This window comes from Oncorhynchus mykiss, chromosome 1, assembly GCF_057628025.1.
Source record: "Oncorhynchus mykiss isolate SJ-2025 chromosome 1, ASM5762802v1, whole genome shotgun sequence".
Taxonomy (NCBI): domain Eukaryota; kingdom Metazoa; phylum Chordata; class Actinopteri; order Salmoniformes; family Salmonidae; genus Oncorhynchus; species Oncorhynchus mykiss.
In genome coordinates, this window is record NC_143022.1 from 8,981,187 (window position 1) to 9,008,833 (window position 27,647).

Sequence of the window (27,647 nt, forward strand, 5' to 3'; positions counted from 1 at the left end):
ATTAAATGGCCACCTGCACTATTTGCATTGACCCCCTTTGTTATTGATGTATTTTTCTAATTGTTTTCCACTGACTCTCTTGAATTGGCTCGATGCACACTCACTACACTCTACCCACACATTCACTGTGACACTGACCGACTTTCACACTAGCTGCTGCTACTGTGTTTATTATCTATCCTGATTGACTAGTCACTTTTACCCTTACCTACATGTACAGTGCCTTGCGAAAGTATTCGGCCCCCTTGAACTTTGCGACCTTTTGCCACATTTCAGGCTTCAAACATAAAGATATAAAACTGTATTTTTTTGTGAAGAATCAACAACAAGTGGGACACAATCATTAAGTGGAACGACATTTATTGGATATTTCAAACTTTTTTAACAAATCAAAAACTGAAAAATTGGGCGTCCAAATTATTCAGCCTCCTTAAGTTAATACTTTGTAGCGCCACCTTTTGCTGCGATTACAGCTGTAAGTCGCTTGGGGTATGTCTCTATCAGTTTTGCACATCGAGAGACTGAAATGTTCCATTGTAGATTTTGCTTTATGTTTTGGATCATTGTCTTGTTGGAAGACAAATCTCCGTCCCAGTCTCAGGTCTTTTGCAGACTCCGTCAGGTTTTCTTCCAGAATGGTCCTGTATTTGGCTCCATCCATCTTCCCATCAATTTTAACCATCTTCCCTGTCCCTGCTGAAGAAAAGCAGGCCCAAACCATGATGCTGCCACCACCATGTTTGATAGTGGGGATGGTGTGTTCAGCTGTGTTGCTTTTACGCCAAACATAACGTTTTGCATTGTTGCCAAAAAGTTCAATTTTGGTTTCATCTGACCAGAGCACCTTCTTCCACATGTTTGGTGTGTCTCCCAGGTGGCTTGTGGCAAACTTTAACCAACACTTTTTATGGATATCTTTAAGAAATGGCTTTCTTCTTGCCACTCTTCCATAAAGGCCAGATTTGTGCAATATACGACTGATTGTTGTCCTATGGACAGAGTCTCCCACCTCAGCTGTAGATCTCTGCAGTTCATCCAGAGTGATCATGGGCCTCTTGGCTGCATCTCTGACCAGTCTTGTCCTTGTATGAGCTGAAAGTTTAGAGGGACGGCCAGGTCTTGGTAGATTTGCAGTGGTCTGATACTCCTTCCATTTCAATATTATCGCTTGCACAGTGCTCCTTGGGATGTTTAAAGCTTGGGAAATCTTTTTGTATCCAAATCCGGCTTTAAACTTCTTCACAACAGTATCTCGGACCTGCCTGGTGTGTTCCTTGTTCTTCATGATGCTCTCTGCGCTTTTAACGGACCTCTGAGACTATCACAGTGCAGGTGCATTTATACGGAGACTTGATTACACACAAGTGGATTGTATTTATCATCATTAGTCATTTAGGTCAACATTGGATCATTCAGAGATCCTCACTGAATTTCTGGAGAGAGTTCGCTGCACTGAAATTAAAGGGGCTGAATAATTTTGCAAGCCCAATTTTTCAGTTTTTGATTTGTTAAAAAAGTTTGAAATATCCAATAAATGTCGTTCCACTTCATGATTGTGTCCCACTTGTTGTTGATTCTTCACAAAAAAATACAGTTTTATATCTTTATGTTTGAAGCCTGAAATGTGGCAAAAGGTCGCAAAGTTCAAGGGGGCCGAATACTTTCGCAAGGCACTGTACATACTGTATTACCTCAACTACCTCGCACCCATGCACATTGACTCGGTACTGGTACTCCTTGTATATAGCCTTGTTATTGTTATTGTGTTACTATTTAGAAAATATTTTCTTACTTTTTAACTCTGCATTGTTGGGAATGGGCTCGTAATAAAGCATCTCACAGTTGTTTTCGGCGTATGTGACCAATACGATTAGATTCTCATCTGAACAAATGAATGCTCTCGTTGTTATAATGAGGAATTTATTTAAATAATTTGGTTTTCCTTGAAGATTTGAATGTGCTGAGAAAGCCTTTCGTGATGGATCTAGACAATCTGGTGAAAAGGGAGGGTTTGCGACTCTTCTCTTCAAGTGGGAAGGACGATGCGATATCATAAATTCCCTCTGGAGAAAAGGAGCCATGAGATGTTGTCATCGTCTCTGCAACGAAAGACCATCCAGCATGCCATCAATTTACATTTTTACTCATTTATCAGACACTCTTATCCAGAGAGACTTACAAGGAGCAATTAGGATGAAGTGCCTTGCTCAAGAGCACATTGACAGATTTTGCCTCGTGAACTCAGGGATTCTGAACCAGCAACCTATCGGTTACTGGCCCAACCTCTTAACCCACTAGGCTACCACCCAGCCCACAGTACAGTATGTCATAGGTAACAACTCAGAGTACAATGTCTTTCCAAATGAATTAGTGGAATGGTAAAGGGATAATGTCTCAGTCTTGACTGAGCAGCAGCCTAAACAGCAGCAGGGCTTACCTGTAAAGTACACAGTAGGGGAAATGTTCTGAGGCTGGTACTCCAGAGACTCTTGAGGACAGAGGTTCTTACTAACATTCTTGGAACCCTGGTTGGTGGCAAAAGGCACATTAAAACAAACTGAAATGTTTTCGATATCTTAAAGTACAGCATATCAACTGCAAAGAACCAGTGCAATGCCATGACACAAAGAATCATATAAAAGGTCAACAGCAGTGTTATTCATGAAAGTGTACTATACCTTTGTATTGACCTGCTCTCCAGTACTGCTGATGGTATCCCTTTCCAAATCAAACACGCCTTCTACAATGTCACTGGTGGCCACGCTGGTAGCGGACTCAAAATAACATTTAGCAGTGGCTTTGGTGATCATTTGAAGAATGACCATGCAAGTAGAAGTCTTTGGATCGTTCTGGACTGAAACATCAAAGTTTATGTTTTCATACTCATCTGACCACTGTCTCAGGAAGCACTTCACTGTCTCTTCAGCAAATATCTGGAGAAGCTGAGAGGAGAGCTCCTTGGATATGGCACATTGTTCCTTTCCCCATTTCAGCCTTGAAAGAATGGAGTCTGAAGCACTTTTGGCTGCTTCCAATGTTAAGACCTGTGGAGTGCTGTGGCTGTCCTGAATGGCTATCACTTTATCCACCAATTCATGGCTGAAAATGTGGATGGTCCAAGTAGAAATGATTTTTCTCAATTTCCTAACAGCAGATCGGAGGTCGTCAAGATGAGAAGCACCCTGTCCATTTTCCTGTGTGTTCTCAACACTTTCCACCATAATGTCCACTACCACCCCAGCAGCTTGCCTGACTTTGTCCACAAAGGTTACAGGAAGTAAGTCCTCTGTGTGAAAGAAGTCCTCAATGATTGTGTTTCTAACAATGGGAAAGTCAATCTGAGCAGGAAACTCAGTGGGGATGGGAGTCCCGGGTAAAGCAAAGTGCCATTTCGACTGCCTTAATTTTGAAGTAGGTGTTAGAGAGATGGAGGAGCGTGAAGAAGAGGTATTTCTTGTATTTTGGCTGTCAGCACTCCTACAGCGGATCGTGTCAATATCCTCCAGCATGGATCCTGAGAGCTCAGTGGTTTTAGGTAGTAATTTGTGCGGAATGTCCACACAGGCATCGTTTCCACCAGGTGTAACACTGCTCTGGTTGACCTCAAGATGGCCGAGACTTGCTCTTTGTGATGCAGGACTGCTTTGATACGTAAAGATTTGGATTGAACCAAGTGTTGTGTCTGATCTTTGAAGATCATTTCTGAGAAACTCCGTAATCTTACTTTGCAGACTGTAGTAGATGTTACGAGCAACAGACCAGATCCTTTTCTCAGAAACCTGTCCAGTGGTGAGCAGGGAGGTTCCAGATACCATGTCAGATGATTGGGTGGTCTGGGTGAGCTCCTGCTGGTCTTTCACCATGGTTTGTATAATATCAGTAGATGTGGTGGATGTAGATACAGACTGAAGGTACTGTTCTGTTGTACCTTCCTCCACAATGTTAAATGATCTAGAGAGGACCTCACTCACTCCTTTCTCAGCTTTAGTTTGGAACTCATGACTAGAGAGTTTTTGGAGGCTCTTTGTAGAAAGACTGTGGGAAGATGCAATGCCTTTGGAGGCAGCCGTGCTGCAATCTAGACTTACTGGAGAGGTTCGCTCAGGAGAACCTTGGAGACGTTCAAACATGTCTTCACATGGTGTTGGGGACCTTGACAAGGAGATGTCCTTCAGCTGAGACAGAACACCACCTACCAACATGTTGACCTCAAGGGACATATCAGATATTTTCTTTCCTACTGTGGAGAAGCAAGGTGCATTTGATGCCTGATCCTCGCATGAGGTCAAGATTGTTGAAATGACCTCTTTGGTACTATTGGTCAGTAGAGCCTCGTCTGTTTCAGTCCAGAGAAGTTTTGAACTCTCGCTGACACCCCTGTGTAGAGCCACTTCAAGGTTCAAACTGTGCAAGTGAGGCACACTCTTACTAGCTTGCCTCAAGTCCTGGCTTGCCAAACAAATGTGCTCCTTAGTCCCAAGATGTCCAGAGTCCTCTGTGGGTATATGACTAGACGTTCTGCTCAGCATGTCTGACCTCCGCTGATGAATGATGAAGTCCTTTAATGTCTTCTGAATATTGTTATATAAACTAGTGGTAGCAGACCAGATCCTGCTCTGTAGCTTTTGTGCATTTTCCTGGAGGTCAGGTTCTCTCTCCTCTACTTCTGCAGGTTGCGCCAAGCTCTGCAGGTCTTCCACAAATGTTTCAATGATGCCAAAGGCAGCAGAATCCGCACAAATATCCTTTGACCATGTGTACTGGTTTTGAATGGAACAAGACCTGGATGCTACAGAATAAGCAGGCTGTGCACTAGTTAAGCTACTGGTGGACTTTTTAACTAGGAACTCACTCACTGCTTGAGTGGCATTTCTCTTAAATTTCTCACTTGAGAGTTTTCTAATACAATCTAACAGACTGGTCAAAGAAGCTGTGGCCTTACTTCTGCTGTCCTCAATTTGACAGGGGAACTCACATACTATTGGTGATGAGGCCCTGGAATGGGCAATATCCCCAAGCTGAGCCAGAACACCCTCTACAAATTTCTCTCTCTCAATAGAGAAGCCTGATCCTTTTTCTCCAACAGTGTACAGGGCGTCCTCCTTTGACATTGCAGTCTTGTACAAGACCAGAAGCTCTGAGATGACTTCTTTGGTGCAAGTTGTCAGAAGGAGCTTGCTTTCTTCTGACTCAGTTTTTGCCCAAAGAAGTTTTGAGCACTCACTTAGGCCTCTTTGTAAAGTAACTTCACCAGTGGACTCTGGCAACTGAGGCTCACTCTTACTGGGCCTATATTTCATGTTTAAGCAAGGAAGTGGAACTGTCTCCTTAAACTCAGCATTTGTGATGTTATCATCAGATGTGACAATGCTCTTTAAGGCACATCGCTGAAGCTTGCCGAAATAATCTTTCAAGTTGTTTTGGATGCTGTGGTAAATGTGAACAGCAGCAGACCAGGCACTCTTCTGTTGGGGACTCTCTTCAGATTCAGCCAAGGACTTCATATCTGACACGAAAGTCTTAACAACTACTGACGCTGCTGAGCCCACTGGGTGAATTGACTCTGTCTTTACAATGCCAGACAATGTTTGACCTGATACAGCACCTGTTAACTCAGACTGAATGACTGAACTAGGAAAGCTCAAACTACTGACTTTTTTGTCAAGAACTCCACTCACTGCTTGTATTGCTGATGTTTGAAACTCCCGGCTAGAGAGTTTTTGGATGCTCTTAGATGTGAGCGTGCAGGAGGAACCAGATTCACTAATATTGTAGCTGCTCTCGTATTTGCTTATCAGGGCATCAAGATCCTCAATGAAGCCAACATGCGATGCCAAAAACGTGATCTTGTCCTTCAGATCTTCCAGCAAATTCTGTTTGTTCTCGTCAACAAAAGCCACCATTGTGTCAGAGATCATGGTCATGACTTGCCCTGTTAGACTCTTGCTCTCTTGGTCAACTTTTTCAAGTTTAGCAGCCAGCTCTCTCACCATGCTCTCAGTCACCTTGGTCTGTGAGTCTCCCCTTACCGGTGTCACTACAGAGGTTTGGCTAGCGGAGGCACTCTTAACGACCACTGATAAGGCCGACTTGACATCTTTAGCCAACTCTGCCATTACAGCAGGGGTTAGCATCATAGAGCCTGCACTTCCAGATGGAGAATTGGACATGCATGCAAGTTTGGAGAGAGAACCTTGCAGGCTGTCCTGTACACAGGTGACAAGGGTGTCCTCTGAGACACCTAAGAGGACTTGTAGCGTCTCAGAGTTGGTTGTTTTCTTCTGCACATCAGACAGAGAGGTTAGAGTCCTTGGGAAAAAAAACGCAGAAATTATCAAAGTCAAACAAATAATATGTAAGGCTGTGATGCACATTCAGTGTGTCAAATACATCTGCACCATTGAAAACAATGAGGAAAACGCTGCTGTTTCTCTGAGAAAAAACCTTAGTGTGATGTCAGCCTAACTGCTTAATTTCTAAAGCCCAATAAAGTGTATTTTGTATAAGTCATTTGTATTGAAACTGGCCTGTAGATATCTATCTATCCTGGCAATATCTATCCTCTACAAAAATCAAAATTGCTATAAACTTCAAATACTGTAACTTCTAATAACTTCAAGGACAATCATAAATACAAGGCAGTTTGAAGAAATGTTAAAGGGAAATTTCTAAATGTTTCAACTTCATATTCATCATCTCCAGCACCACCCCAACATCAGCATATGTGAAAAACGGGCATTTCTATGTTTTGTAGTAAAAAAGAAAGAGGAAGTTAAGTGTTTTCTATGACATCATCAACCAATTAGTAGGCAATGCCTACTCATAATTGGTTAAAATCACACGATGCACACTGATGATGTCATTAGAATCTAGAGCTGAGCATTTAATCAACATTTTTGTTATTTTTCGGTTTTTAAACAACTAATTGACTGACGTCGGCTCAATTATTTGAATTCCATATAGTTAATTTTTTTCTTCTTCTGTGAGCTCGATGCTCAGTTTCTGTAGAGATAAATCAGATCAAGCACGAACTATGCAATGTAGTAGGGAGTTGTAGTTTCCAACAGGCCAATAATCTACATAGTTTAGCACAGAAAATACGGCAATTAATTCCCATAATCCATTGCACGCCCACTTGCTTGTCCACTCTGTGTGGAGCACATACGGAAACCTCATTAACTGAGACGGAGAGACGAGAGAATGCATGAGAGAGATAAAAAGCAGTTGCGTTGCGAGGATTCTCTACCTGGAAATACATGATCTAAGTGATTGACAGTTGGTGTTCAGCGGTCATAAAAGTAGGTCTTATTTACTTAGAAGAACTACTAAAATAGTGATTTTGTCAGACAGAATAAGCAGCAGCTCTATAGAGATGAGTTGATGACTTGGAATGAAATAATAAAGTCATCAAATAAATATTTTATATGAGAAAGTAAATGATGGTTGATAAGTCATAAACACTAATGGACAGTCACTACCATCATGGGACTTTTATTCATTGTTTTATTATGTGTTGTTACAGCATTCAACACACATAATCCATAGTGCATTCAATGTCTAAAAAAAGTATTGAAATCCAAAACCGTGATTATTTTTTAAATATTTGAATGGAAACCAAACCAACCTCAAAAAGCACTAATTTCTCAGCACTATTGGAAACAGTTACGTCCCTCTATATTTTTTTTACTACAAAGCATGGAAATGTGTAATTTTCACATATGGTGATGCTGGAGATGAATATGAAGTTGTTAAATTTCCCTTTAAGAACATACCTCATGGCCCCCTTGGGCAGGTAGCTTCCACTGCCCAGACTGCCCTTAGTCAGGTAAATCTCCTTGAATTTAAGTTGTGATTCCTGCACTTCTTCCTCTTCCTCTTCCTGCTCCATACAGTTGGAGGAAGGGTAGGGAGTCGGGATGCGAAAGCTATTGTAAGACTTTCGACTGCCTGGCCTCTTAGGTACACCAGCCTCAGTAAATCTCACGCGGGACTTGGTGTTAACCTTATCGTCTAACAGACTGGTGAGTGACGCTGTGAGAGATCTCTGTGACAATGGAGAGGAGGCAGCATCTTGGATGCCCAGTAGTTCGTAAAGACCTGGGATGATGATCTGCATCAGCTTGTCCGATAAAAACTGGACAATCCTCAGACACAAGCCGGCAAGCTGATGTTTTGTCAGCTGTATTCCAGAAACAGAAGAAGTGTTTTAAAATGTTGCATAGTGCGTCTTTCAAAAGCTTATGAACAAGGTTAAACATTAGGCAGAGTTTTCATGGTAATCTGATTAAATTGTCAGTAACATGATCTTACCGGGTCAAACATACCCTCACGAATCCCCCTCCATTGCCTGAAAACAATATTGTTATAAATGTTGTCATATCAGGATGCGTGGCAGAATTGTTTTTATTTAATTATTTGCCTGATCGTGAAGTTATACTTGCTTTGTGTCAGTTGTTTTGGCAAAATTGCAATGTGACAACTTTTCTAGCAATGACATTTTTTTTCCGATTGATCAGTTTCTAATTTGATCCTATTTCCTTGAAGGTGTGATAGTACCAAAGAAAACAGAACATACTTCTCAGTTAGGTTTTGAAGGAAGTCCAGAAGTGTCAGATGTTCCACATTGTTGAGCTTCCCCTCTTCTGTGTTTTCCATCACTGAGGTTGCTCTGCTCCTGGTAGAATTGCTCTGCTCCTGGTAGAATTGCTCTGCTCCTGGTAGAAATGTAATTATATTGCAAATAATCAAACTTAATAAACAACAAATATCATACTGAAATAATTATTAACTGTTAAAGAGTGGAGGAGCATTGGCAACGTTGGGCCAATTAAACAACTGCAACACAACAGAGATGGTTGTGGTACGTCAACATTGCCAATGATAGCATCACTATAACATTTTATTGGATTAATGTTGTAATATGAAATGACAAGGTCAATTTACCATCTCACTGACAGCTTCAGAGGTCAGGTGGTCATCCATCACACAGACAGGCAGGTCTAGAGACTGGGACAAGGCTCTATGGTCATAACCAGGAGAGAATGGAAACATCAGAGCAGTCCCAATGGCAGAATCTAACCACTGTCTTCATGTCAAAGACTCACTCACTCATTTGCTTTGTCAAACCTACCCCTTAGAATGACTTCGATATTAACACGGAATATATTTTGTTATTAAGAGATCTCTCAATAATAATTCTCACAATAGCATATTGGTAGTAGTCAGTGACATATTAAAGCTAAGCAGGGCTGGGTGTAGTTAAAACCCTGGATGGGGTTCGATCCCGGGCTGAGGTGCTGCCTATAGTTTTTTTCTGAAAGTGTATATAATGTTGAAAATCTGACATGGTTTCAAAGGTACAAATTCAACCTATTTTATACAAGGTTTGGCTATGCTGAATTTAGTTTACAATGACATCGTCCTGTGGTTGAAATTTCACCCTCAAAACAACAGTTAGGCCTATACCCCATTATATCCACTACACCCCCCCCCCCCACACACACACACACACACACACTTTATATTTTACCAATATATATGGAGCCACCAGCCCTAAAGCATGAACATGTTTTTTTGCTAGAAAATGTGGATTAAGAGAAGCAAAATGATCATTTTCGCTAGTTTCAACTAAATAGAAGGGCAACAAGACATTGACAAACTTTGACATATCTGCTTTCACCGGGATTTAAAAACCAAGGCTTTCCGAAAATGTTTACCTCAGCCAGTTTAGAACCCAGGTGTGTCTACAAAACACATGTACTCCTCCATAAGGTTCATGGGTTCCCTATTGTTTTATCCCAGTACAAGAGGGGCAACTGGATTCAGGATTAAACACAAGCAGTCTTTAAGGTATATCTTATTACAGTTTAGGCCTACCTTATTATTTTCTTCCATCTGGCAAAATCATTTTAAGGAATGAAATCTGTTTTGTTGCTAGTATTATTAGTAACTGTAGGAAAATACAGCTGTAGAGTACAAGAATCAGCTACTTTCTGAAGGGCAGCCAAGCTCATAAGCAATTTGGAACCTACAGACAATTATGACAAAATTGGAACGCATAAATGCGTCACAAACGCCTTGTGGTCACATGTTATTTTAGGGCGTGGCTCCGCATTCGTGACCGGTTGTCTTAATGTCATTAAGCAACAACAACAAAAAAAACATAAATAGCTACTACAATTTCGAAACATGATTTTGTCATCAGTTCAGTACCATTTGTTTGATTTTGTGGACCCACGACTAGACTTTATCCATGTTAGCTAGTTGCTAGCGATGCTAGTCAGCATAGGCTGCTACGTGATAAACAGTTCGCGTTAGCGAATTAGCTACCTAGCTAGCCAGCCTAACAAGCTGTCAAATCCAATGGAAACCGATGCAACCCTGCTGCCAAATAAGGGCTAGCTCGATGACCCGTGGTAACAGTGAGGTCCCCATGAGTTTCAAGGCTTTAATAAGTGCTATCGTGCAGAAAACGCGAATAAAATACTGGTTGATGAGCTAGCTAAGTTAGCAAGACGGTATGACCGTTAACAGCGTGCATGCACAAATGCATGACGACACATTGTATCTCAGTGAAGCAGGCATGCAGAACGAGATCGCCCCACCAAGCCAGATAGTAGAGGGGTGCAACAACGCCGGTACACAGAGGCATAGCTCATACAATTATATTTTGTTCCAGTCAATGACAATACATGTTGAAAAATAAATACCTGCGTCAAATATATGGCATCGCATGCTAGTGAAAAGATAGCTTGCATGAATTTTTTTTTTAAATCCAGTGACCACTAGATGTCCTCGTATATCCACATTTAGATCAAATATACTTTATTTTTCATCAGTACTGTGAATGACAAGCCCACTGAATCTAGTTTAATAATCTTTATACTCAGCAGGTAGAGGCCTAGGTACTTCAAATCAGTGCTTAATTTGAGCAGGATCATGCCAGAACAGGATCCGGCACCTTTCCATTCTGGACTGTTTTGTTCCGGAACATACTTGGCCGAATCCGGTACCTCTCGTGCCATGAAAAATAATTTTCACTTTTTGCTATGTAACAATTATAATAAAAGCGATCAAAGTTCGAGTTGCCTCTTCGTCAATTATCCTGCTCCCTCATCTCTCCAGAGTTGCACTTCATCATTTGTTTCCTTATAGAATCATAGCTGCATGAAGGGTTCTGGAGGAATTTTCTAAAGTTACGGAATTACTGCTGTCTGTTCAGAAATAAATTAAATCATTCAGAATAGCCTAATACGTCATGAGAAGCCCTATAATTTAGCTACAGAGGACCAATAGCTTCTTTTTTTAAATAGCCTAGCTGCGGATTGTAGCCCAATAACAAAGAATAGCCTACAGTCGGGAACGCGAGGCAAATCTGTCAGTGAAAAAACAGCACGCAGACAAAACAGGCCTTTTGCAATATTTCAAATACAATCGAGGGAAAACACAGGTTGAAAAGCAATGACTCTTGCTGAAAAGATAAGACTATGCTGTAGACTACCAAAATATTTGATCAAAACCCAAACATTGTTTTACAAAACAGAGAGAGAGAGATAGGCTTTTGACACGAGCGCATCGACAATCTCCAGCGAGTGAGCTGCGCATCATTGGGTGAGTCAGTGAAACTGGAAAGCATTTTTAGGACTAATTTCCTCCTCATATTGTAGCCTACTATATGTTTCTCCACAAACCTAGGCCTATAGGCTATTGATGGATTCAAGACAAGGTCGTTTTTATTGATCTCAGATACTAAGTTTGTCAGTGTCAAAGTATCCTGCCATTTCGCTCATTTGTGCGGATTAAAAAAAAGATAATGCCAAAGTCTCCAGTCATGTAAAAGGATGTAGAATTGCACGAAATGCGGTTTTAAAAAGGCCAACACTTTCCCAGACCCTAGGCTACTAAAAATGTTCCCCATGTGTGCACCTTCTATAAGTGGCTCTACCCAAATGTGATGATATCAAATCAAATGTATTTATATAGCTGATATCTCAAAGTGCTGTACAGAAACCCATTCTAAAACCCCAAACAGCAAGCAATGCAGGTGATGATATGCGTTCAATGCTCTATTACAAAAGGTGATCTTTTTTCTCATGAGTTCTGGTACCACAGAACCCCCCCTCTAGCACCCACTCTTTGTTCTAGCACCTCCCAATTTACAAATTAAGCTCTGCTTCAAATTTTTATTTTACAAGGCAAGTCAGTTAAGAACAAATTCTTATTTTCAATAAAGGCCTAGGAACAGTGGGTTAACTGCCCTATAGCAATAAGGCACCTCGGGCTTCCCTAGTAGCGCAGTCTAAGGTCTAAGGCACTGCGTAGTACTAGCTGTGCCACTAGAGATCCTGGTTCAAGTCCAAGCTCTGTCGCAGCCGGCTGTGACTGGGAGACCCATGGGGCGGCGTACAATTGGCCCAGCATCATCCGGTTTAGTGGAGGGTTTGGCCCGGCAGGGGTGTTCTTGTCCCATCACGCACTAGTGACTCCTATGGCGGGCCAGGCGCTGTGCACGCAGCAGTGCACGCTGACACGGTCGACACCACTTAACCTGGAAGCCAGGTTCCAGGTTAAGCGGGCATGGTGTCAAGTGTGTGGCTTGGCTTGTGTGGCTTGGCTTGGCTGGGTTGTGTTTCGGAGGACTCTCTCCTCTCCCAAGTTGTAGCAATGGGACAATTGGATACCACTAAATTGAAAAAAAAAAAAAGTCACCTTGGGGGTTTGTGGTATATGGCCAATATACCACACCTCCTTGGGCCTTATTTCTTAATTGTACACAATTGGACACTTTTACAATTATTGTGTGGCTTTTTGGCTCCTTGTGTTTCCAATCTTCTTCCTCTGGCAGGATTACTTCCACGTGCAACTGTCAGACGACAAGCAGGTGAGGTACTTCCTGGAGCTGAGCTATGCTGGTGCCATCCTTCGGGACAGCTGGGTCCTGACAGACGTTGGCATCACCCCTAGCAGTGCATCACCCCTAGCATCTGCTGCCTGCTGAAGGTACCAGCCGAACACCTAGCTGTTTCTACCCGTGCTTGAAAATGCATATCAAAGTGAGCTGGCTATTGCTTGAAACAGCTTCATACTATCATTAACATAAAGTGTTTCAGATATAGTGTGGTGATATATAGTATGGGGATATACAGTGCCTTGCGAAAGTTCAATTGGGCCGAATACTTTCGCAAGGCACTGTATATAGCATGGTGATATACAGTGTGGTGATATATAGTATGGTTAAATATTATGGTTATATAGTATGATTATATATATATTATGGTGATATAGAGTGTGGTAATATATAGTATGGTTATATAGTATGATTATATAGTATGGTTATATAGTAGGATTAGGTGATTTAGTTAATTCAAACAGGAGCCATTAATACAGGTAACGAGTGGAGGACAGAGGAGCCTCTTAAAGAAGAAGTTACAGGTCTGTGAGAGACAGAAATCTTGCTTGTTTGTAGGTGACCAAATACTTATTTTCCACCATAATTTCCACCATAATTTGCAAATAAATTCATTAAAAATCCTACAATGTGATTTTTCTGGATTTGTTTTCTCATTTTGTCTGTCATAGTTGAAGTGTACCTACGATGAAAATTACAGGCCTCTCTCATCTTTTTAAGTAGGAGAACTTGCACAATTGGTGGCTGACTAAATACTTTTTTGCCCCACTGTATAGTGTGGTGGTATATAGTATGGTGATATATAGTATGTTGAGGTCACCCTGCTTGAGACTTAAAGTAAAATTGCCCTTGCTCAACCAAGACCATGGTTATGGTAGAGTGATTGGTTAGTAAGGACACTGCTTTATACCGAGACCATGGTTATGGTAGAGTGATTGGTTAGTAAGAACACTGCTTCGTGAGTGTGAAGTGTTGTTGTACAGAGGTCCCTGGGTACATGTCCAGAGCCAGACAGGGACAGAACTCACTCTGTTCCACAAAGTTCTGTGGAAGATTTGCTAACAAAGGAGAGTGGTTATGTATCTAAGTACAAATGTAACCATCAGAATAATGTTTATTTGTGTTCCTTACTCCTTACTTACACATCCCATCATTGACATAGTCAAAGCCAGACCTTCTGTCTGTCTCTCCTTCTTGCTGGTTGACTAGAGTGGAAATCTATAGTATTGTATGGTTGACCTGGGATAGAGCTGAAATGTGGCCCGATGTAGTGTTGCCTTTGTACCAAACACCCTTACAGTCATAAACCTTTTCCCCATGTAATCGCCTCGACCTCAGTCTGGTGTTCGCTAACAGTATCTGAAGAGTCTGTATACCCAGTGGTGTATAGTACAGTAGAGCACAGCAGAGTACAGTAGAGTACAGTAGAGCACAGCAGGCCGTATAGTAGGAGAAGAAGAGGCCCTTTGGGTTCATTGAAATACATATTCATAATATTTCTGTTAACAATTTAATCTGCACCCAGATTAGTGTTCAATTTAATTTTCACCCAGATTAGTGTTCAATTTAATCTGCACCCAGATTAGTGTTCAATGTGATAGAACAAAACTCAGTACAGCACATGAATTAGAAAATGTTGTTACAAATTTGTGCCACGAGATGGTGGTATATTATAAGTTTAAATAGCATGGACCTTTGATTTGTCTCTGGATAGAAATGACCCTTGGGCACAGATCAGTTTACTCTCACCAAATCCTAACCTTTACCATTAGCAGTAAAAACACAAACCAGACCTAAGATCAGTGCAAAGGAGCCACTTCATCTTACCCCTGTAATTATATGACTCCTAACTTATATATACTGAGTGTACCAAACATTAGAAACACCTTCCTAATATTGAGTTGCACCCCGCCTTTTGCCATCAGAACAGCCTCAATTCGTTGGGGCATGGAATCTACAAGGTGTTTGAAAGCGTTCCACAGGGATGCTGGCCCATGTTGACTCAGTGCCGTGACGGGGGGAGACCCTCTCAGTCTTGGGCACTGTGTTTCTCCTGAGTACGTCTGTGGCCAGGCTCATGACCCTGGTGTCCCAGCAGTGTGGGCTTCCCGTCAGCTCCTTCAGACTGAGCTCTCCCACCGTCCTGCAACTCTACGACTGCAACCGGCTGCACGACTACGCCATTGACCTGGGTATGGCCTTCCTTGTGCAGTAGATCAATGGTCCTCTGGCTCAACACCTTATGGATGTAACACAGAGACAAATGGACTGTATGGAACACATTCTTGGTTCATGGCAACCAGGAGGACAACCTGCATGTGTCTCTGTCTCCCAGGGGCTACTCTACGGTTGGACACCTGGGATGGGTGGGCGGAGTTCCTCAGAGGCTGCTTCCTGGGACACAGACTGACCGTCCAACGACACCTGTCTAGGGAGAGACCTGTGATGAGGTCAGAATACACATCTACACACTGAACTGTATGATAGACTTACTATCAACAGTGATGGTACTGAACCTTTATATAGCTTACAATGATAGTACTGACCCTGTATATAGCTTACAATGATGGTACTGAACCTTTATATATCTGCATCTGTCCTCGTGCTCCTAGACCTTAGTGCTGCTTTTGATACCATCGATCACCACATTCTTTTGGAGAGATTGGAAACCCAAATTGGTCTACACGGACAAGTTCTGGCCTGGTTTAGATCTTATCTGTCGGAAAGATATCAGTTTGTCTCTGTGAATGGTTTGTCCTCTGACAAATCAACTGTAAATTTTGGTGTTCCTCAAGGTTCCGTTTTAGGACCACTGTTGTTTTCACTATATATTTTACCTCTTGGGGATGTTATTCGAAAACATAATGTTAACTTTCACTGCTATGCGGATGACACACAGCTGTACATTTCAATGAAACATGGTGAAGCCCCAAAATTGCCCTTGCTAGAAGAATGTGTTTCAGACATAAGGAAGTGGATGGCTGCAAACTTTCTACTTTTAAACTTGGACAAAACAGAGATGCTTGTTCTAGGTCCCAAGAAACAAAGAGATCTTCTGTTGAATCTGACAATTAATCTTAATGGTTGTACAGTCGTCTCAAATAAAACTGTGAAGGTCACTTCTAGGTTAGACTACTGCAATGCTCTACTTTCCGGCTACCCGGATAAAGCACTAAATAAACTTCAGTTAGTGCTAAATACGGCTGCTAGAATCCTGACTAGAACCAAAAAATGTGATCATATTACTCCAGTGCTAGCCTCTCTACACTGGCTTCCTGTCAAAGCAAGGGCTGATTTCAAGGTTTTACTGCTAACCTACAAAGCATCACATGGGCTTGCTCCTACCTATCTCTCTGATTTGGTCCTGTCGTACATACCTACACGTACGCTACGGTCACAAGACGCAGGCCTCCTAATTGTCCCTAGAATTTCTAAGCAAACAGCTGGAGGCAGGGCTTTCTCCTATAGAGCTCCATTTTTATGGAACGGTCTGCCTACCCATGTCAGAGTTGCAAACTCGGTCTCAACCTTTAAGTCTTTACTGAAGAATCATCTCTTCAGTGGGTCATATGATTGAGTGTAGTCTGGCCCAGGAGTGGGAGGGTGAACGGAAAGGCTCTGGAGCAACGAACCGCCCTTGCTGTCTCTGCCTGGTCGGTTCCCCTCTTTCCACTGGGATTCTCTGCCTCTAACCCTATTTCAGGGGCTGAGTCACTGGCTTACTGGGGCTCTCTCATGCCGTCCCTGGAGGGGGTGCGTCACCTGAGTGGGTTGATTCACTGATGTGGTCATCCTGTCTGGGTTGGTGCCGTGTCATGGCGGAGGTCTTTGTGGGCTATACTCAGCCTTGTCTCAGGATGGTAAGTTGGTGGTTGAAGTTATCCCTCTAGTGGTGTGGGGGCTGTGCTTTGGCAAAGTGGGTGGGGTTATATCCTTCCTGTTTGGCCCTGTCCGGGGGTGTCCTCGGATGGGGCCACAGTGTCTCCTGACCCCTCCTGTCTCAGCCTCCAGTATTTATGCTGCAGTAGTTTATGTGTCGGGGGGCTAGGGTCAGTTTGTTATATCTGGAGTACTTCTCCTGTCCTATTCGGTGTCCTGTGTGAATCTAAGTGTGCGTTCTCTAATTCTCTCCTTCTCTCTTTCTCTCTCTCGGAGGACCTGAGCCCTAGGACCATGCCCCAGGACTACCTGACATGATGACTCCTTGCTGTCCCCAGTCCACCTGACTGTGCTGCTGCTCCAGTTTAAACTATTCTGCCTTATTATTATTCGACCATGCTGGTCATTTATGAACATTTGAACATCTTGACCATGTTCTGTTATAATCTCCACCCGGCACAGCCAGAAGAGGACTGGCCACCCCACATAGCCTGGTTCCTCTCTAGGTTTCTTCCTAGGTTTTGGCCTTTCTAGGGAGTTTTTCCTAGCCACCGTGCTTCTACACCTGCATTGCTTGCTGTTTGGGGTTTTAGGCTGGATTTCTGTACAGCACTTTGAGATATCAGCTGATTTTCGAAGGGCTATATAAATACATTTGATTTGATATAGCTTACAATGATAGTATTGACCCTGTATATAGCTTACAATTATGGTACTGACCCTGTATATAGCTTACAATAATGGTACTGACCCTGTATATAGCTTACAATTATAGTACTGACCCTGTACAGTGCCTTGCGAAAGTATTCGCCCCCCTTGAACTTTGCGAACTTTTGCCACATTTCAGGCTTCAAACATAAAGATATAAAACTGTATTTTTGTTGTGAAGAATCAACAACAAGTGGGACACAATCATGAAGTGGAATGACATTTATTGGATATTTCAAACTTTTTTAACAAATCAAAAACTGAAAAATTGGGCGTGCAAAATTATTCAGCCCCTTCACTTTCAGTGCAGCAAACTCTCTCCAGAAGTTCAGTGAGGATCTCTGAATGATCCAATGTTGACCTAAATGACTAATGATGATAAATACAATCCACCTGTGTGTAATCAAGTCTCCGTATAAATGCACCTGCACTGTGATAGTCTCAGAGGTCCGTTAAAAGCGCAGAGAGCATCATGAAGAACAAGGAACACACCAGGCAGGTCCGAGATACTGTTGTGAAGAAGTTTAAAGCCGGATTTGGATACAAAAATATTTCCCAAGCTTTAAACATCCCAAGGAGCACTGTGCAAGCGATAATATTGAAATGGAAAGAGTATCAGACCACTGCAAATCTACCAAGACCTGGCCGTCCCTCTAAACTTTCAGCTCATACAAGGAGAAGACTGATCAGAGATGCAGCCAAGAGGCCCATGATCACTCTGGATGAACTGCAGAGATCTACAGCTGAGGTGGGAGACTCTGTCCATAGGACAACAATCAGTCGTATATTGCACAAATCTGGCCTTTATGGAAGAGTGGCAAGAAGAAAGCCATTTCTTAAAGATATCCATAAAAAGTGTTGTTTAAAGTTTGCCACAAGCCACCTGGGAGACACACCAAACATGTGGAAGAAGGTGCTCTGGTCAGATGAAACCAAAATGTAACTTTTTGGCAACAATGCAAAACGTTATGTTTGGCGTAAAAGCAACACAGCTGAACACACCATCCCCACTGTCAAACATGGTGGTGGCAGCATCATGGTTTGGGCCTGCTTTTCTTCAGCAGGGACAGGGAAGATGGTTAAAATTGATGGGAAGATGGATGGAGCCAAATACAGGACCATTCTGGAAGAAAACCTGATGGAGTCTGCAAAAGACCTGAGACTGGGACGGAGATTTGTCTTCCAACAAGACAATGATACAAAACATAAAGCAAAATCTACAATGGAATGGTTCAAAAATAAACATATCCAGGTGTTAGAATGGCCAAGTTAAAGTCCAGACCTGAATCCAATCGAGAATCTGTGGAAAGAACTGAAAACTGCTGTTCACAAATGCTCTCCATCCAACCTCACTGAGCTCGAGCTGTTTTGCAAGGAGGAATGGGAAAAAATGTCAGTCTCTCGATGTGCAAAACTGATAGAGACATACCTAAAGCGACTTACAGCTGTAATCGCAGCAAAAGGTGGCGCTACAAAGTATTAACTTAAGGGGGCTGAATAATTTTGCACGCTTAATTTTTCAGTTTTTTATTTTGTTAAAAAAGTTTGAAATATCCAATAAATGTCGTTCCACTTCATGATTGTGTCCCACTTGTTGTTGATTCTTCACAAAAAAATACAGTTTTATATCTTTATGTTTGAAGCCTGAAATGTGGCAAAAGGTTGCAAAGTTCAAGGGGGCCGAATACTTTCGCAAGGCACTGTACATACTGTATTACCTCAACTACCTCGCACCCATGCACATTGACTCGGTACTGGTACTCCTTGTATATAGCCTTGTTATTGTTATTGTGTTACTATTTAGAAAATATTTTCTTACTTTTTAACTCTGCATTGTTGGGAATGGGCTCGTAATAAAGCATCTCACAGTTGTTTTCGGCGTATGTGACCAATACGATTAGATTCTCATCTGAACAAATGAATGCTCTCGTTGTTATAATGAGGAATTTATTTAAATAATTTGGTTTTCCTTGAAGATTTGAATGTGCTGAGAAAGCCTTTCGTGATGGATCTAGACAATCTGGTGAAAAGGGAGGGTTTGCGACTCTTCTCTTCAAGTGGGAAGGACGATGCGATATCATAAATTCCCTCTGGAGAAAAGGAGCCATGAGATATTGTCATCGTCTCTGCAACGAAAGACCATCCAGCATGCCATCAATTTACATTTTTACTCATTTATCAGACACTCTTATCCAGAGAGACTTACAAGGAGCAATTAGGATGAAGTGCCTTGCTCAAGAGCACATTGACAGATTTTGCCTCGTGAACTCAGGGATTCTGAACCAGCAACCTATCGGTTACTGGCCCAACCTCTTAACCCACTAGGCTACCACCCAGCCCACAGTACAGTATGTCATAGGTAACAACTCAGAGGAGTACAATGTCTTTCGAAATGAATTAGTGGACTGGTAAAGGGATAATGTCTCAGTCTTGACTGAGCAGCAGCCTAAACAGCAGCAGGGCTTACCTGTAAAGTACACAGTAGGGGAAATGTTCTGAGGCTGGTACTCCAGAGACTCTTGAGGACAGAGGTTCTTACTAACATTCTTGGAACCCTGGTTGGTGGGAAAAGGCACATTAAAACAAACTGAAATGTTTTCGATATCTTAAAGTACAGCATATCAACTGCAAAGAACCAGTGCAATGCCATGACACAAAGAATCATATAAAAGGTCAACAGCAGTGTTATTCATGAAAGTGTACTATACCTTTGTATTGACCTGCTCTCCAGTACTGCTGATGGTATCCCTTTCCAAATCAAACACGCCTTCTACAATGTCACTGGTGGCCACGCTGGTAGCGGACTCAAAATAACATTTAGCAGTGGCTTTGGTGATCATTTGAAGAATGACCATGCAAGTAGAAGTCTTTGGATCGTTCTGGACTGAAACATCAAAGTTTATGTTTTCATACTCATCTGACCACTGTCTCAGGAAGCACTTCACTGTCTCTTCAGCAAATATCTGGAGAAGCTGAGAGGAGAGCTCCTTGGATATGGCACATTGTTCCTTTCCCCATTTCAGCCTTGAAAGAATGGAGTCTGAAGCACTTTTGGCTGCTTCCAATGTTAAGACCTGTGGAGTGCTGTGGCTGTCCTGAATGGCTATCACTTTATCCACCAATTCATGGCTGAAAATGTGGATGGTCCAAGTGGAAATGATTTTTCTCAATTTCCTAACAGCAGATCGGAGGTCGTCAAGATGAGAAGCACCCTGTCCATTTTCCTGTGTGTTCTCAACACTTTCCACCATAATGTCCACTACCACCCCAGCAGCTTGCCTGACTTTGTCCACAAAGGTTACAGGAAGTAAGTCCTCTGTGTGAAAGAAGTCCTCAATGATTGTGTTTCTAACAATGGGAAAGTCAATCTGAGCAGGATCTTCAGTGGGGATGGGAGTCCCGGGTAAGGCAAAGTGCCATTTCGACTGCCTTAATTTTGAAGTAGGTGTTAGAGAGATGGAGGAGCGTGAAGAAGAGGTATTTCTTGTATTTTGGCTGTCAGCACTCCTACAACGGATCGTGTCAATATCCTCCAGCATGGATCCTGAGAGCTCAGTGGTTTTAGGTAGTAATTTGTGCGGAATGTCCACACAGGCATCGTTTCCACCAGGTGTAACACTGCTCTGGTTGACCTCAAGATGGCCGAGACTTGCTCTTTGTGATGCAGGACTGCTTTGATATGTAAAGATTTGGATTGAACCAAGTGTTGTGTCTGATCTTTGAAGATCTTTTCGGAGAAACTCCGTAATCTTACTTTGCAGACTGTAGTAGATGTTACGAGCAACAGACCAGATTCTTTTCTCAGAAACCTGTCCAGTGGTGAGCAGGGAGGTTCCAGATACCATGTCAGATGATTGGGTGGTCTGGGTGAGCTCCTGCTGGTCTTTCACCATGGTTTGTATAATATCAGTAGAAGTGGTGGATGTAGATACAGACTGGAGGTACTTATCCGTTGTACCTTCCTCCGCAATGTTAAATGATCTAGAGATTACCTCACTCACTCCTTTCTCAGCTTTGGTTTGGAACTCATGACTAGAACGTTTTTGGAGGCTCTTTGTTGAAAGACTGTGGGAAGATGCAATGCCTTTGGAGGCAGCCGTGCTGCAATCTAGACTTACTGGAGAGGTTCGCTCAGGAGAACCTTGGAGATGTTCAAACATGTCTTCACATGGTGTTGGGGACCTTGACAAGGAGATGTCCTTCAGCTGAGACAGAACACCACCTACCAATATGTTGACCTCAAGGGACATATCAGATATTTTCTTTCCTACTGTGGAGAAGCAAGGTGCATTTGATGCCTGATCCTCGCATGAGGTCAAGATTGTTGAAATGACCTCTTTGGTACTATTGGTCAGTAGAGCCTCGTCTGTTTCAGTCCAGAGAAGTTTTGAACTCTCGCTGACACCCCTGTGTAGAGCCACTTCAAGGTTCAAACTGTGCAAGTGAGGCACACTCTTACTAGCTTGCCTCAAGTCCTGGCTTGCCAAACAAATGTACTCTTTAGTCCCAAGATGTCCAGAGTCCTCTGTGGGTATATGACTAGACATTCTGCTCAGCATGTCTGACCTCCGCTGATGAATGATGAAGTCCTTTAATGTCTTCTTAATATTGTTATATAAACTAGTGGTAGCAGACCAGATCCTGCTCTGAAGCTTTTGTGCATTTTCCTGGAGGTCAGGTTCTCTCTCCTCTACTTCTGCAGGTTGCGCCGAGCTCTGCAGGTCTTCCACAAATGTTTCAATGATGCCAAAGGCAGCAGAATCCGCACAAATATCCTTTGACCATGTGTACTGGTTTTGAATGGAACAAGACCTGGATGCTACAGAATAAGCAGGCTTTGCACTAGTTAAGCTACTGGCGGACTTTTTAACTAGGAACTCACTCACTGCTTGAGTGGCATTTCTCTTAAATTCCTCACTTGAGAGTTTTCTAATACAATCTAACAGACTGGTCAAAGAAGCTGTGGCCTTACTTCTGCTGTCCTCAATTTGACAGGGGAACTCACATACTATTGGTGATGAGGACCTGGAATGGGCAATATCCCCAAGCTGAGCCAGAACACCCTCTACAAATTTCTCTCTCTCAATAGAGAAGCCTGATCCTTTTTCTCCAACAGTGTACAGGGCGTCCTCCTTTGACATCTCAGTGTTGTACAAGACCAGAAGCTCTGAGATGACTTCTTTGGTGCAAGTTGTCAGAAGGAGCTTGCTTTCTTCTGACTCAGTTTTTGCCCAAAGGAGTTTTGAGCTCTCACTTAGGCCTCTTTGTAAAGTAACTGCACCAGTGGACTCTGGCAACTGAGGCTCACTCTTACTGGGCCTATATTTCATGTCTAAGCAAGGAAGTGGAACTGTCTCCTTAAACTCAGAATTTGTGATGTTGTCATCAGATGTGACAATGCTCTTTAGGGCAAATCTCTGAAGCTTGTCGAAATAATCTTTCAAGTTGTTTTGGATGCTGTGGTAAATGTGAACAGCAGCAGACCAGGCACTCTTCTGTTGGGGACTCTCTTCAGATTCAGCCAAGGACTTCATATCTGACACGAAAGTCTTAACAACTACTGACGCTGCTGAGCCCACTGGGTGAATTGACTCTGTCTTTACAATGCCAGACAATGTTTGACCTGATACAGCACCTGTTAACTCAGACTGAATGACTGAACTAAGAAAGCTCAAACTACTGACTTTTTTGTCAAGAACTCCACTCACTGCTTGTATTGCTGATGTTTGAAACTCCCGGCTAGAGAGTTTTTGGATGCTCTTAGATGTGAGCGTGCAGGAGGAACCAGATTCACTAATATTGTAGCTGCTCTCGTATTTCCTTATCAGGGCATCAAGATCCTCAATGAAGCCAACATGCGATGCCAAAAACGTGATCTTGTCCTTCAGATCTTCCAGCAAATTCTGTTCGTTCTCGTCAACAAAAGCCACCATTGTGTCAGAGATGGTGGTCATGACTTGCCCTGTTACTCTTGCTCTCTTGGTCAACTTTTTCAAGTTTAAAAGCCAGCTCTCTCACCATGCTCTCAGTCACCTTGGTCTGTGAGTCTCCCCTTACCGGTGTCACTAGAGAGGTTTGACTTGCGGAGGCACTCTTAACGACCATTGATAAGGCCGACTTGACATCTTTAGCCAACTCTGCCATTACAGCAGGGGTTAGCATCATAGAGCCTGCACTTCCAGATGGAGAATTGGACATGCATGCAAGTTTGGAGAGAGAACCTTGCAGGCTGTCCTGCACACAGGTGACAAGGGTGTCCTCTGAGACACCTAAGAGGACTTGTAGCGTCTCAGAATTGGTTGTTTTCTTCTGCACATCAGACAGAGAGGTTAGAGTCCTTGGGGAAAAAAACCGCAGAAATCATCAAAGTCAAACAAATAATATGTAAGGCTGTGATGCACATTCAGTGTGTCAAATACATCTGCACCATTGAAAACAATGAGGAAAACGCTGCTGTTTCTCTGAGAAAAAACCTTAGTGTGATGTCAGCCTAACTGCTCAATTTCTAAAGCCCAATAAAATGTATTTTGTATAAGTAATTTGTATTGAAACTGGCCTGTAGATATCTATCTATCCTGGCAACATCTATCCTCTACAAAAATCCAAATTGCTATAAACTTCAAATACTGTAACTTCTAATAACTTCAAGGACAATCATAAATACAAGGCAGTTTGAAGAAATGTTAAAGGGAAATTTCTAAATGTTTCAACTTCATATTCATCATCTCCAGCACCACCTCAACATCAGCATATGTGAAAAACAGGCATTTCTATGTTTTGTAGTAAAAAAGAAAGAGGAAGATAAGTGTTTTCTATGACATCATCAACCAATTAGCAGGCAATGCCTACTCCATAATTGGTTAAAATCACACGATGCACACTGATGATGTCATTAGAATCTAGAGCTGAGCATTTAACCAACATTTTTGTTATTTTTCGGTTTTTAAACAATTAATTGACCGACGTCGGCTCAATTATTTGAATTCCATATAGTTAATTTTTTTCTTCTTCTGTGAGCTCGACGCTCAGTTTCTGTAGAGATAAATCAGATCAAGCACGAACTATGCAATGTAGTAGGGAGTTGTAGTTTCCAACAGGCCAATATTCTACATAGTTTAGCACAGAAAATACGGCAATTAATTCCCATAATCCATTGCACGCCCACTTGCTTGTCCACTCTGTGTGGAGCAGATACGGAAACCTCATTGACTGAGACGGAGAGACGAGAGAATGCATGAGAGAGATAAAAAGCAGTTGCGTTGCGAGGATTCTCTACCTGGAAATACATGATCTAAGTGATTGACAGTTGGTGTTCAGCGGTCATAAAAGTAGGTCTTATTTACTTAGAAGAACTACTAAAATAGTGATTTTGTCAGACAGGATAAGCAGCAGCTCTATAGAGATGAGTTGATGACTTGGAATGAAATAATAAAGTCATCAAATAAATATTTTATATGAGAAAGTAAATGATGGTTGATAAGTCATAAACAGTAATGGACAGTCACTACCATCATGGGACTTTTATTAATTGTTTTATTATGTGTTGTTACAGCATTCAACACACATAATCCATAGTGCATTCAATGTCTAAAAAAAGTATTGAAATCCAAAACCGTGATTATTTTTTAAATATTTGAATGGAAACCAAACCAACCTCAAAAAGCACTAATTTCTCAGCACTATTGGAAACAGTTACGTCCCTCTATATTTTTTTTACTACAAAGCATGGAAATGTGTAATTTTCACATATGGTGATGCTGGAGATGAATATGAAGTTGTTAAATTTCCCTTTAAGAACATACCTCATGGCCCCCTTGGGCAGGTAGCTTCCACTGCCCAGACTGCCCTTAGTCAGGTAAATCTCCTTGAACTTAAGTTGTGATTCCTGTTCTTCTTCCTCTTCCTGCTCCATACAGTTGGAGGAAGGGTAGGGAGTCGGGATGCGAAAGCTATTGTAAGACTTTCGACTGCCTGGCCTCTTAGGTACACCAGCCTCAGTAAATCTCACGCGGGACTTGGTGTTAGTCTTATCGTCTAACAGACTGGTGAGTGACGCTGTGAGAGATCTCTGTGACAATGGAGAAGAGGCAGCATCTTGGATGCCCAGTAGTTCGTAAAGACCTGGGATGATGATCTGCATCAGCTTGTCCGATAAAAACTGGACAATCCTCAGACACAAGCCGGCAAGCTGTTGTTTTGTCAGCTGTATTCCAGAAACAGAAGAAGTGTTTTAAAATGTTGCATAGTGAGTCTTTCAAAAGCTTATGAACAAGGTTAAACATTAGGCAGAGTTTTCATGGTAATCTGATTAAATTGTCAGTAACATGATCTTACCGGGTCAAACATGCCCTCACGAATCCCCCTCCATTGCCTGAAAACAATATTGTTATAAATGTTGTCATATCAGGATGCGTGGCAGAATAGTTTTTATTTAATTATTTGCCTGATCGTGAAGTTATACTTGCTTTGTGTCAGTTGTTTTGGCAAAATTGCAATGTGACAACTTTTCTAGCACTGAACATTTTTTTCCGATTGATCAGTTTCTAATTTGATCCTATTTCCTTGAAGGTGTGATAGTACCAAAGAAAACAGAACATACTTCTCAGTTAGGTTTTGAAGGAAGTCCATAAGTGTCAGATGTTCCACATTGTTGAGCTTTCCCTCTTCTGTGGTTTCCATCACTGAGGTTGCTCTGCTCCTGGTAGAATTGCTCTGTTCCTGGTAGAAATGTAATTATATTGCAAATAATCAAACTTAATATACAACAAATATCATACTGAAATAATTATTAACTGTTAAAGAGTGGAGGAGCATTGGCAACGTTGGGCCAATTAAACAACTGCAACACAACAGAGATGGTTGTGGTACGTCAACATTGCCAATGATAGCATCACTATAACATTTTATTGGATTAATGTTGTAATATGAAATGACATGGTCAACTTACCATCTCATTGACAGCTTCAGAGGTCAGGTGGTCATCCACCACACAGACAGGCAGGTCTAGAGACTGGGACAAGGCTCTATGGTCATAACCAGGAGAGAATGGAAACATCAGAGCAGTCCCAATGGCAGAATCTAACCACTGTCTTCATGTCAAAGACTCACTCACTCATTTGCTTTGTCAAACCTACCCCTTAGAATGACTTCGATATTAAAAACCCAGGCTTTCCTAAAATGTTTACCTCAGCCAGTCTAGAACCCAGGTGTGTCTACAAAACACATGTACTCCTCCATAAGGTTCATGGCTTGCCTATTGTTTTATCCCAGTACAAGAGGGGCAACTGGATTCAGGATTAAACACAAGCAGTCTTTAAGGTATATCTTATTACAGTTTAGGCCTACCTTATTATTTTCTTCCATCTGGCAAAATCATTTTAAGGAATGAAATCTGTTTTGTTGCTAGTATTATTAGTAACTGTAGGAAAATACAGCTGTAGAGTACAAGAATCAGCTACTTTCTGAAGGGCAGCCAAGCTCATAAGCAATTTAGAACCTACAGACAATTATGACAAAATTGGAACGCACGAATCTGTCACAAACGCCTTGTGGTCACATGTTATTTTAGGGCGTGGCTCCGCATTCGTGACCGGTTCTCTTATTTCTTTTTCCCGGTATCCGATAGTGCTGGAATTTGCGATTAATACTTTTCTCATTCCGAAACCGGATTAAATACATACCGGTAGTTAAATGACAAAAATTATGATATTCGCAATGTCATTAAGCAACAAAAAAAAATATCTACTACAATTTCTAAACATGATTTTGTCATCAGTTCAGTACCATTTGTTTGATTTTGTGGACCCACGACTAGACTTTATCCATGTTAGCTAGTTGCTAGCGATGCTAGTCAGCATAGGCTGCTACGTGATAAACAGTTCGCGATAGTGAATTAGCTACCTAGCTAGCCAGCCTAACAAGCTGTCAAATCCAGTGGAAACCGATGCAACCCTGCTGCCAAATAAGGGCTAGCTCGATGACCCGTGGTAACAGTGGGGTCCCCATGAGTTTCAAGGCTTTAATAAGTGCTATCGTGCAGAAAAAGCGAATAAAATACTGGTTGATGAGCTAGCTACATTAGCTAGCAAGACGGGTATGACCGTTAACAGCGTGCATGCACAAATGCATGACGACACATTGAATATAAGTGAAG

The 27,647-nt window shown here is 42.0% G+C and overlaps 2 protein-coding genes across 2 annotated transcripts; both read right to left on the bottom strand.

The window, feature by feature from the left end:
- Positions 1–1,903: 1,903 nt before the first annotated feature.
- On the bottom strand, positions 1,904–9,051 carry LOC118937339 (uncharacterized). Its single transcript, XM_090236837.1, has 7 exons — positions 8,944–9,051; positions 8,576–8,694; positions 8,311–8,347; positions 7,773–8,179; positions 2,679–6,309; positions 2,438–2,525; positions 1,904–2,099 (listed from the first exon to the last, which is right to left on the bottom strand). Exons 1-7 carry the CDS (start codon positions 9,049–9,051, stop codon positions 1,921–1,923), a joined length of 4,569 nt encoding a protein of 1,522 aa, XP_090092963.1. The 3' UTR covers positions 1,904–1,920.
- A 5,885-nt stretch (positions 9,052–14,936) lies between these two features.
- On the bottom strand, positions 14,937–26,206 carry LOC110510920 (uncharacterized). Its single transcript, XM_021592072.3, has 6 exons — positions 26,094–26,206; positions 25,829–25,865; positions 25,297–25,697; positions 23,716–23,831; positions 15,265–15,347; positions 14,937–15,146 (listed from the first exon to the last, which is right to left on the bottom strand). Exons 1-6 carry the CDS (start codon positions 26,171–26,173, stop codon positions 14,937–14,939), a joined length of 927 nt encoding a protein of 308 aa, XP_021447747.3. The 5' UTR covers positions 26,174–26,206.
- Positions 26,207–27,647: the final 1,441 nt, after the last annotated feature.